The 11667-nt window shown below is 54.4% G+C and overlaps 1 protein-coding gene across 2 annotated transcripts; it reads left to right on the top strand.

Annotated features, from left to right (window-relative positions):
* The first annotated feature begins 6 nt into the window (after positions 1–6).
* Positions 7–10477, top strand: LSS (lanosterol synthase (2,3-oxidosqualene-lanosterol cyclase)). Of its 2 annotated transcripts, XM_014949226.1 has the most exons (21): positions 7–197; positions 286–424; positions 512–620; positions 1016–1137; positions 1467–1563; positions 2397–2532; positions 2736–2844; positions 3187–3305; positions 3720–3817; positions 3954–3981; positions 4583–4639; positions 5326–5397; positions 6051–6101; positions 6249–6398; positions 6750–6846; positions 7043–7148; positions 7704–7769; positions 8172–8252; positions 8522–8692; positions 9149–9227; positions 9440–10477. In XM_014949226.1, the coding sequence occupies exons 2-21, from the start codon at positions 346–348 to the stop codon at positions 9623–9625; spliced, it is 2013 nt and encodes a 670-aa protein (XP_014804712.1). In that variant the 5' UTR covers positions 7–197; positions 286–345; the 3' UTR covers positions 9626–10477. The 2 variants fall into 2 exon arrangements, with proteins under 2 accessions (XP_014804712.1, XP_014804713.1); XM_014949227.1 differs by lacking the exons at positions 7–197; positions 512–620 and having other exon boundaries at positions 295–424.
* Positions 10478–11667: the final 1190 nt, after the last annotated feature.

Here is an 11667-nt window from a genome sequence, read left to right as displayed (position 1 = left end):
GGGCGGTGCGGCGGCGCGGCGGCCCGTGGCCTTCGGCGGCGGCCACAGAGCTGCCTGCCTGGCGGTTGCGCTGCGAGGGCGGCCGCCAGTGCTGGCGCTACCTTGGCGACGGCGACGGCGATGGCGACGGCGGCGAGGCGGGCGGCGAGCGACGGGCGCAGACGGCGCTGGAGGAGCACAGCCTCGGCCTGGGCACGGTGCGGGGCGAGGGGCTGGGTCGGGCCCGGGCGGGCAGCGGGGCCCGGGCCGAGGGGCAGCCCCGGCTGAGGTGCTGTCACCCTGCAGGGCAAGGCGCTGGGGCCGTTGCCGCCGGCCGACACGGCCTGGGAGGCTGCCCGCGAGGGTATGCGGTTCTACGCCACCTTGCAGGCCGAGGATGGGCACTGGGCGGGTGACTACGGCGGGCCCCTCTTCCTCCTGCCAGGTAGGCCTTGCAGGGTGCCTCCCCTGCGGGAGGGGTGAATGTGTGGTGTTCGGCTTCGTGTGAGAGCCGGCCTGTCCGATCTGCCAGGTCTCCTCATCGCATGCCACACTGCAAAGATCCAGCTGCCGGAGGGGTTTCGGAAGGAGATGGTGCGCTACTTGCGCTCTGTGCAGCTCCCAGACGGAGGCTGGGGCTTGTGAGTAGTAAAGATGCTTCTTTTAGTGATGATACCTCCAAGGTCCAGCACTTGGAGCTACTGTCAAATCTGCTTAGCTTGGGGAGTGGAACTTTGCAACTGTGATACCTTTGGGTGGTTGGACTTGCTGGTGTAGCACTCCAGGTACACCTTTCGCCGCAGAGATGGCTGGAGCATCAAGTCTGACTGCATCTCCTCTGTGGTACTTTGTCCCAAAGCATCATTGTGACAGGGTAGTCCAGAGTAATGTTTCTCCCTGGGTTAGGTCTCCCCTTTTCCACAGTCACCCTGGCATCCCACTCCACCCCAGGAAAGACAGCCCTGCAGTAGGTTGTGTCTGGCTGATGCTGGTAGCTGGCTAATGGCTACGCTGTCTCTGTGTATATGTGTAACAGGCATGTGGAAGACAAATCAACAGTGTTTGGCACAGCACTCAACTACATAGCCCTCAGGATCCTGGGTGTCGGACCTGATGACCCTGACATCGTGCGGGCCCGTGTCAACCTGCACAGCAAAGGTCAGCTCCGTTGCACCCAGCACAGCAGCTGTGGGGCTGGTATGCTGGTGAGAGAGGTCTGGTCAAACCTGAGGGCTGCGTGGAACATGGGGGGCTGACAGCAGAGGAACTGTTGCTCTTGCTTGCCCTTGATGCCACCTGCATTTTCAATTCATGATGGGAAAGTGTGTTATGTTTTTGTACCATTGCCTGCTTGCCCTTTTTGGGGACACACGTCCCAGCCTGAGTGGCATGCTCCCAAACATGAGAAGTGGATCCTGCGATGGGGAAGAAAAGCAGGGAGCTGCCATGGTTGTGTTAAACCTGAAAACTGATACCACTTTCTGCAGGAGGTGCTGTGGGAATCCCTTCCTGGGGGAAGTTTTGGCTGGCTGTCTTGAACGTTTACAGCTGGGAGGGAATGAACACGCTTCTCCCAGAAATGTGGTATGTGCCACCCTCAGTGTAAAGGTATGGGTGTTGTCAGTCTTTCCACCAGCCTTGACCCAGAGCTGTCGCAGGCACTGGTGTTTGCTGTGGTAACTCCAGCGATGGCCTGGAACTGGTGGTGCTCAGGCTACTTGTCAGCTGGGAGACCAGCAGCAAGGCCAGCCAGTGGGTGGGTAGCAGTGAGCATTGCACCAAAGGGAGATGGCAGAACTCATCCCTGTTAGCTTTACCTGATATATCTGTGTGCTTCCTGACTGCCACCAGTGTCTTCTGCTCTTGCGGCGAGCCAGAACGTGGGCCTTAGCAGGACAGGACAGCCACATGTAGGGCTGCCACTTGTAGCCTCTCTAATTACTTGAAGCACCACTGGCTGTCAGAGAGAGAAAGTATATGACATTGCCCTGGGGGGAAACCAGGGGCTGCACAGTACCAAGGGCTGTTGGTGCTTTGTCCTCAAACACACTTAACCATCAGTCTGGGCTTCTGCCTTCAAAGTCATGTAGGGAAGAGAGAGGCCTCTGAACTGACTTTTCCAGTCCCCCCTCTCTGAGCTCGGGATCCTGCCTGCCATGTATCAACTGGGCCAGAAGTAGTATCCACTGGCCCTGGCGTGGAGGGAGCAGCCCTATTTGAGGAGGACCTGAGCAGGGCCAGGCTGTGTCGATATTCCCTTCTTTTCTTCTGCACCTGTACCAGCAACAGCAGGCCTAGTACAAGGAATAGAGAAAGTCATGCCCTGCTCCAAGCATCCCCCTGTCAGCATATTGTCTCACCGTGCTGCCCTTAGCCCTCCCTGTTCCTCACAGTTGCACCTTCTCTGTTGTGAACAGGCTGCTTCCTACGTGGTTCCCAGCCCACCCGTCCCGGCTCTGGTGTCACTGCCGCCAGGTTTACCTCCCCATGAGCTACTGTTACGCCAGGCGTCTGTCAGCAGAAGAGGATGAGCTCATACGGAGCTTGCGGCAGGTAAGGAGCTGACCCTGGTGGGGCTTCCCAACAAGGATATGTGGCTACCTGACCACCAGCCGTGCCCTTGGTGTGTGAAATGACAGCTCTCGTACCAGCACAGTCTCTCTGTCCAGGCGGTAGAGCCAAGTTCCAGCAGTAAGCTGCCTCTGGGTACTTGCTACCAGCTTGCCAGGCTGATGCCCTTTGTTGTCTTGTGCCAGGAACTGTACGTGGAAGACTATGGCAGCATAGACTGGCCAGCCCAGAGGAACAATGTGGCTGCCTGTGATGTGTACACCCCGCACAGCTGGCTGCTGGGGGTTGCCTATGGTAAGTGCAGTGTTGCCCGGGGCACAGGGGCCCTTCACATGTGAGCTGCTGGTGGTGGAACTGAAGATGCCTTGTATCACAGGAGCTCTTTAGATTCTACTGTCAGCTACTGGTGTATACCCAGGAGCTGGGATGGAAACATGGCTTGTGTGATCCTTGGGCTTCTCCCTTCCTTACAGGAGCAAGGCCTTGTGTCCTGGTCCTTGGGCCACTCTAGGGCACAGCAGTTCCCATGCTTTCCTCAACTGGTCATCACATGAGCTGTGGTGCAGCCTGCCACAGCAAGTGAATCTGACTGAATGGGGTGGTTTTTTTATTACATGTCCCATTCTTCTCCTGTAGCCGTTATGAATGTGTACGAAGCCCACCACAGCACCCACCTGCGGCAGCGAGCCATCACAGAGCTGTATGACCACATCAAAGCTGATGACAGATTTACTAAGTGCATCAGCATTGGGCCGGTAGGACAGTTATTGTCAATCCTTTAAAACTCTTGCCCTTTGCTCTTTAGGGACCAACTTTTGCCCCCCCAGTCCTTTGCAGCTGTGGTATATATATCACCAGATCTTGCCCAGGCACAACTCCTGCTGTTCCTAAGGCTCAAGAGCTTAATGCTAACAGGGCACAAAAGATGCAGAGGGTATGGGGACAGCTGTGGCCCTGGTGAGGGGCCATGTGTTCAGGGAAATGATCTGAGGGGAAACTGGAGTAATCTCATGGCACCCCACTAAGTCAGCTACAGTAATGCCACAGATGGAGCTGTCGGGATTAAGCCAGAGACAACCTCTAGATGGCTTTGTGCTGGGTGGGAGGGATATATGTCTGTGGGGCTAGAAGAAGCTGTATCCAGACCAGTGACAGCACTGCTCTTGCAGATTTCCAAGACAATCAACATGCTGGTTCGCTGGTTTGTGGATGGGAAGAACTCCCCAGCTTTTCAGGAGCATGTTTCCAGGATCCCTGACTATCTCTGGTAAGGGCTGGGCATGGGCCACCTGGCACAGCACAGGGCTCTGATTTCTGTGGTGTGAGCACACCATAGCTCTCAGCCCGCTTCCTGGCACTCTCGCTGTGCCTGCGCTGCAGCACCATGCTCTCTCCTCCCACAGGCTGGGCCTCGACGGCATGAAGATGCAGGTGAAGTGCTACAGGAGTTCAGCTGTGACTGAGAGGGACCCTGGGATGCTGGAGAAGTCCATGGAATAATGGGATAGTTTGTTCACCCTGGGGCTGAGCTCCTGGCATCTCTCCTTTGGTGCCTGGTGGCCTTGTCTGTCTCACTGCCCCTTCCCCTGGCTGTGCCAGGAGTGAGTAATGTCTGTCCTACTAGTTTGCCTCTCTGTGGCTGTGAGCTGAGGGGGCAGATCTAGGCCTCCATCCCCTTCATCCCCACAGGTTCTGGGGCCCCACAGGCCCCTTATACTGCATGTGAACTGAACTGTGCTTCCCTCATAGTTACTGTGTTCCTCTGCTCCCTATCTCTAGCCACCTATTCTGTCTTGGCTGTGCACAGAGCAGGCTGAAGCAGCTGCCCTATCCCCTTGCTGTTCCTGAGCTGCTGCCTCTGTCCCCTCTATGCCAGCACATCAGCCATGATGCTGTGTGACGTAAAACTGAGACGCAGGGCAGAGGAAGGTAGTGGGGACAATGCAGGAAGGTTATGCTGTCCCATAGACCCCACAGGTATGTCAGGCTGCTGCCACCACCTGCCCCTCACTATCTGCTTTCTCTCTTCCAGGGCACAAATGGATCCCAGCTCTGGGATACTGCCTTTGCCATCCAAGCCTTCTTGGAGGTACTGTGTTTCTCAATGCTATGTACTGCCTTAGGAAAATGGCCTTTCCTGGTGCATCCCTGAATACCAGCGGCTGCTACTGTGACCTCAGACCTCTGCTATGCCAATTCTGGCGTTGCATTGTATGACTGAGCCAGGCAAACACATGTCTTCTCAGAGCCCACCTCAGCCGTGGTAGGCAGGGTGTCTGGCACAGCTGTTACAGCCCATCTTTGCCAGCTGCTTTTGACACAGGACCCCACAGCGCCGGCTGAGTGGGTCAGGTTAGACTTCCCAGTTGCTGCAGTCTTCTTGCAAAACCCTGGCCCTTTCTCCTTGCTGTACTTGGCCCCAGATCATTGCCATTCGGGAGGGACAGTGTGCAGGTCACCAATGCTTTCCTGCATTGGGGAAGAGACAGCTGTGATGGGCATTTTGAAGAGTCATGTGATGGCCCTGGTAAGCCCCTAACGTGGTCATGCAAATATGTCTCTCAGTGATGCTGGCAACAGTTGTTGGTCCAGTTTGGAATGGAAACAGGAAATGAAGTATGAATGCAAACCTATAGAAAGGGCTATATGAAGGGCCAGGCATTAATGACACCTAGATCAGCAGGTCAGCAAGGTCCCAGCACACCCTCTTCTTGAGAGTTACGTTTGGTGGCCACAACTCCTTGCTGACTGCTAACAGTTCACTTCTGTTTCTAGGCAGAAGCCCAGAAGATGCCTGAATTCACAGCCTGCCTGCAAAATGCCTATGAGTTCGTCCGGTTCACCCAGGTGAGCAGAGCCAGTTGGTGGTGTCTCTCACACATCGGCTTAGTAGACTTGGCTGCTTCTGAGCCCCGTTGGATGCATCTGTTGCCTTATTAAGAGCTCTTCTGAAGGGCTGGACTAGCAAAGTCCTAGGGACAGCCTCCTGTTTTCTGCTCCCTGTTGCTGGGAGAGGGCATTGGCCAGGCCCAGGGATGAAGGGTTGGGCGCCTAGGCTAAAAGAGGCTGGAAAACTGAGAGTTTGGGCTTATTTGCCTCTCATCATATCTGGTACCCACACATTTGAGGCACCCTTATGGGAAACCCAGACTCCTTGGCTGGTGACTGCTAGGTCCTGCTGGCCAGGCCAGTGGCTCAAGGTGGGCGTCACCGTCAGTGATAGATATTGCTCCCTGTGCTGCCAATGGGAGCATTGAAAGCAGAGGGCTCCCTGGCAGGAAAGCACCTAAAGAGGAGTGCAGCAACACTTGCTGAAACCAGGCCAAAATGTGATTTCGCTTCAACACTCCCAGAGCTGATCTCTTTCCCTGTCTGCCTCCCCTCAGTAAAAGACAGGTGGTGCCCAGTCCCACACGGTTCTGCATCTACGATGGTTTCAACCCATGGTCCTGGAGCCAAGCACCTCCAGCCTGTCCTCACTTGTTTCTTGTCTCCTGCAGATCCCAGAGAACCCACCCGACTACCAGAAGTATTATCGTCATATGAGCAAGGTGCAATGGCTGGAAGTGGTCTCTGAAGAATGCACAAATGGGGCTGGGATTTGGACAGAGGGGATGAGAATGAGGGGCAGCACCTCCTCCTTTATAAGAAAAGAACAGATCAGGGGAAGGTGCTGAGCCCTCCTGAACCCTTTCCAGGGTGGCTTCCCCTTCAGCACCCGAGACTGTGGCTGGATCGTGGCAGACTGCACAGCAGAGGGGCTGAAGTCAATTATGTTGCTGCAGGAGAAGTGCCCCTTCATACCCAAGCTTGTTCCCCCTGAGTGCCTCTTTGATGCCGTGAATGTGGTAAGTGCTGCAAAAATTAGGGCCAAGGGAAATGCGAACAGCTAAACTGAGCTAAAATAAGAGAAGTCAAGTCCTGATGAGTTGTTAGAGCTGGTATTACTAAGCTAGTAGAAGGCCCATGGCTTGGTACAGCAACACCATATTTACCTGTGATATGGAGCTGCATATGTGACGTAATGTAATGTGATGGTGCAGATCAGGCCATCCTGTCAATGTGGTGTGGAACCTGGGTTATCTGCCAACCGCACGTTGTTACGGGTCTCACTTTGTCCTCCCACTTGGCTTGGAACCAGACTGGGGTGGCATTGCCTATGAGCCCGTCCCAGCTGCTTTCTCTGCTTGTTTGGGCAGTTGCTGAGCATGAGGAACTCAGATGGAGGCTTTGCCACATATGAAACCAAGCGAGGAGGACACTTATTGGAGTTGTTGAACCCCTCAGAGGTGTTTGGTAAGGGGAGCTGTGTCAGGCTGGTCATCCCGTCCCCTGTGGACTGGCCTCCCCATGCCCAGTGGGTGTCTGGCTTTGCCCCATGTCCCTGTTTGGGACAAGTGTGCCCTGGGTCCAAGGGGGAGGTTGGCAGTGTATGGCTCAGAGGCTCCTCAGCAGAGGGGCTGTTGCAACAATATCCTTCAACTGCTGGCAGGTGACATCATGATTGACTACACCTATGTGGAGTGCACGTCAGCTGTCATGCAGGCACTGAGACACTTCCATGATGAGTTCCCTGAGCACAGAGCCCCAGAGATCAGGTGAGGCACTGAGATGAAGGTCGGGTAGGGGAGAAGGCAGGCTGCAGCGTCCCATGCTGCCTGCCATGGCTTCTGTTAAGCACAGCCCTTGCTGAGCCTTGTCAGGGATCTTGCCTGAACCTCTGTATTGGCATGGTGCAGCCCCTGCAGTGGCCCTTGGTGTGTGCACAGCTGGGATGCTGGTGACTTCTCCAAACCAGAGCCACCTGCATGAGGCTGGGGCCCAGCCTCTCTCAAGGAGCAGGGCATAAACTGTTTTGGATCAGGCTGGGGGAAACTGGTGGAGATCTGCCTGCCTCTTGACTTAGCAATTGACTTGATCTTGCAGCCAGTTGTAGGTTGGGTCCTCTGCTTGCATGCTGACGTGAGGCAGAAAAGCACCCAACTGGTGCATTATTTGATTCTGACATCCTGAGCAATGTGGCTACCTGTCTTCATGCTCTTGCCTCTTGAGCCTCTAACCCATCAAAGCCTCAGAGGGACTGATGGATGCCCCTGATGAAGCAGTCACTGAGTTTGAGCTGCTTCAGAAGCGGGTGTCTTTTTCCTGACCAGGGAGACTCTAGAGAAGGGCCTGGACTTCTGTCGCAAGAAGCAGCGAGCTGATGGATCATGGGAAGGGTAAGCAGTGTTCCTGGTGCCCAGTTTTCCCCTGGCTGCCCGGTGTGAGAGGGACATGGCAAGCATTCCTGGCTGGGAGGATCTGTGGGAAGGGCAAGTAGGAGCTGATCCTTCTCTAGGCCCTGTGCTTTGCTTTTCTTTTATCTCCCTCTAGCCCAGGTGGAGCAGGTGCATCGTGCATTGCACAGGACCCAGACAACCCACGGGGGCTAGAGTGGCTCCAGCTTCTCTGGTCCTAGAGTGGCTGCTGACCCTGAGTGAGCTGGGAGGATGTGTGCATGGAGAAGGCAGCTGGAAACTCTGTGTCTGGCTCTGCTCTTGCTGTGAACACATCCGTGTCACAGCCTGCCTCCACCTGGCGCCTTGCACCCCTTGACAGTACTGCTTTCCCCTTCCTCCTAGGAGCTGGGGGGTTTGTTTCACCTATGGCACCTGGTTTGGTCTGGAGGCATTCGCCAGTATGCAGCACACATATCAGGATGGGTGAGAAGGGGCTGTCTGGTTCCCCTGCCTCCTGGGCTGGGGCAAGATTCTGTGGTGGGGCTGGGTGGATGCCCTAGCTGCACATGATGTCTCCTGCCCCATGTAATGACCCTCCCAAATCCTGTGCTTGCAGGATATGACCAGGGCACTCACTGCCTGAGCCTCAATCTCTCAGGGCAGTCCTGGCCATGGGCAGGGTAGAGCATAGCTCCTGTTTGCAGCTGGGAAAGATGAGTGTGCCCTGTCTGATTCTCTGCCCGTCCTTGCAGGGCTGCATGCCGAGAGGTGGACCGGGCCTGCCAGTTCCTCCTCTCCAAGCAGATGGCAGATGGCGGCTGGGGAGAGGATTTTGAATCGTGTGAGCAACGCACATACGTGCAGAGTGCCATGTCGCAGATCCACAACACATGTTGGGCCCTGCTGGGACTCATGGCTGTCAGGTAGGAGCAGTCCCCACCTCTTCAGGCACCACCTGGCCCAGAGAGCTCAGTGAGATGGGAAGCACAGGCTGGGTTGTGTGTCAGGGGTGGCACAGGCCCGGGCCTGGCTGGTGTGGACCATGCCGTTTGTTTTTGACCTTGTTGATCACAAGCCTCCTGCAATGAGGGACTGGCCTGCGCAGTGCTCCACAGGTCAGCGAAGCTCATAGTGCCAGGTGAGGGGGAGCCAGTGCCAAGCAAAGGTCTTGGGTCACAGTCACAGCCCTCCAGGCTGGGAAAATGTTGCTGTATTCATATCTGGTGTCCCATGGTTGTGAGGGGGCTTCCCAAAGCACCCAGCATGCCTGGAACAAGCTTGGGGGGGCATCCAGGAGGTTGTTCAGTTCCCTAACCATGTGGATAGGGGTTTGCAGACAGTTTGCATAAGAGTGTTCACATCTCCCTCATGCTTTGCAGGTACCCTGACACTGATGTACTGGAAAGGGGCATCAAAGTGTTGATTAATAAGCAGCTACCCAACGGGGACTGGCCTCAGGTACATCTTTCCTCTAGTATTTCCAAGGGGTTTGCTGGTGTTGCAGATGTCCTGGGCACTGTGCAGCCATTGCAATAGCGTGCTTTCCCTTACCTGGAATGGAAGTTGTATGTGGCTTTTGGTGGGGGACTTTAGGAAGTAAGTCAATGAGCTTAGCACAGCACACCGTGGCCCCCTATCACCCATACCATCTTGCTCTCTGTCTCTCTCAGGAGAACATTGCTGGGGTGTTCAACAAGTCATGTGCCATCAGTTACACTGCGTACCGCAACGTCTTCCCCATTTGGACGCTAGGACGTTTCTGCCGACTGCATCCCAGCAGCCCTCTTGCCGGGCACCTGCAATCCAGATCCTTGGCTGGAGCACGGAAGATCGTGCAGGACGTCTTGTCTGCCTGAACCTGGGCCATTGCAGATGCCATGGCCTCTATTTTGTCTTAGGTAATGGCTGGTCCATGGGACCACAGGGGTGTTTCCTGCGTAGGATATCTCAGTGCTGATCTTAACACGTGGACGGCTGCCTCTGCCAGGGAGAAGGGCTGTCATGATGCTGCAGTCTCTGCTTTCTGGTGGAACCTCTACTGAAAATCCACTTTTAAAGGTTTTTCCCGGGTGTATCCTCCCTCACAGGATGAGTGAAGTGCCTTTTCAGACCAGTTTGGTGATCTGAAAAGAGAAAGCTGTGTTGTATTACACCTCTAGACAGACTTTCTCATCCTGGCTGCCTTTATCTTCCCCTCGTGCTGTCCAGGTTGGCTGTCTGTGGCAAGAATGTCGGATTTGGGGCCTCCCCTGTGCCCAGCATCCTGGTGGCGTTCACTGCACAACCCTTGCTGAGCTGGCCTCTGTGCTGCAGGTGCCAGCAACTGCCTTTGAAGTGCTCTCTGCTCTGGAGCCTGTGCTGGGAGGGGAAGGGCACTTGTCCTCCCCCAGAAAGATGGGAAAGAGGAGTGTGTTCCCTCAAATTCTCTTACTGTTCTGTCCCCCACCTGGTGGCATCTGGCTTCCCAGAGCCTCACAGGTAAAATCACCAGCATCATTCTCACTTTGGAAAAGGGGAAACCAAAGCAGAAAGCACTGAGGTGGTGAGTGTCAGGACACAGCCTGAATTCCTGGGCTACAGCCTTCCCCCAGCAGAGCAGGTGCCTCTGTTCAGGCTATGGTGCAGTCAGGCGTTCACATCTCATTGTCAGAGTTGGAAGATGCATTGACTGACAGGTTAATAAATTGCTAATGGTGTTGCAAGTGGAACTTAACTGTGTATTGGTCTCTTTATGGTCTGCTCCAGTGTATGTATGTCCCAAGCAGAGGGGAGCTTGCACAGCAGCATCCTGTAACCTGGCTTGGGTCACCTGTCCCAGTGGTATGGGCAACATCTCCACTAAGCAGCGAGCCATGCTTGGAGCCTGTGCCTGCTTTGCCTTCCTCCAATGCCTTTGGCCCCAGAAAAATATAATCAATGAACCAGCTATCTAAAAGGGAATGGTCTCTTCCGTCCACCTGCTGCTTACAGTCATGTGAATAAGCCCAGCATGTAGTAGTCTGATGTCCTTCTTAAATTGAGGCACCCAAAACTGCACACAGTACTCAAGGTGGGGCTGCACATACAGTGGAATGATCACCTCCCTCGACTGGCTATCTGTGCCGTGCTTGATGCACCTTAGGACACAAGTTGGCCCTTTTGGCTGCCAAGGTACACTGTTGATTCATACTCAACTTTCCATCAACCCAAACTCCCAGATCTCTTTCTGTGGGGTGCTCTACAGCCTCTGGTTCGTCAGTTTGCATGTATAACCAGGATTGCCCTGTCCCAGGTGAAAAACCTGGCACTTGCTCTTGTTAAATGTCATAAAGTTGGTGATTGGTCAGCTCTCTAGTCTATGCAGATCACTGTGTAAGGCCTCTTTACTCTCAAGGGTGGCCAAAACTCCTCCTAGTTTAGTATCATCTGTAAACTTACTTAATGTACATTCCATTCCTGTGTCAGGATCATTTATAAAAAGATTAAAGAGCAGTGGCCCAGAAATTGAGCCCTAGAGAACCCCACTGGTGACTGATATGAGTGCATTTACTATAACTCTGAGAGGTCCTGCAATGTCATCAGCCAGCTCTTTTAGTACCTTGGGATGTATCCCATCATGCTTTTTTTTTTTGTGGGGGGTGGGGGAACTTAGAGCTATCTTGTGCAATGTTGCCATCTTCCCTTTCATTTACAAAAAAAAAGAAAAAAGCTACATTTGAATGTTGCTCAGGTCACCTGGCAGCATCAACCTGCCAGGGAGAAGTCATGTTGGGTTACAGAACAGAGAAACCATCCCACAAGGGCTCTGCTGAAGTTCTGACCACAGGGTTGGGCTGAAGGGCAGCTGTCCTTGCGGAGTTCCCACCAGTGGGGCTCAGGTTTCCACAGCAGCTTTACGTCATCAGCGTGGATTAAGCTT

Source organism: Calidris pugnax, unplaced genomic scaffold, assembly GCF_001431845.1.
Source record: "Calidris pugnax isolate Ruff unplaced genomic scaffold, ASM143184v1 scaffold75, whole genome shotgun sequence".
NCBI classification, from domain to species: domain Eukaryota; kingdom Metazoa; phylum Chordata; class Aves; order Charadriiformes; family Scolopacidae; genus Calidris; species Calidris pugnax.
The sequence above is the reverse complement of the archived record's forward strand: the minus strand, read 5'-3'. Positions and strand labels throughout refer to the sequence as shown.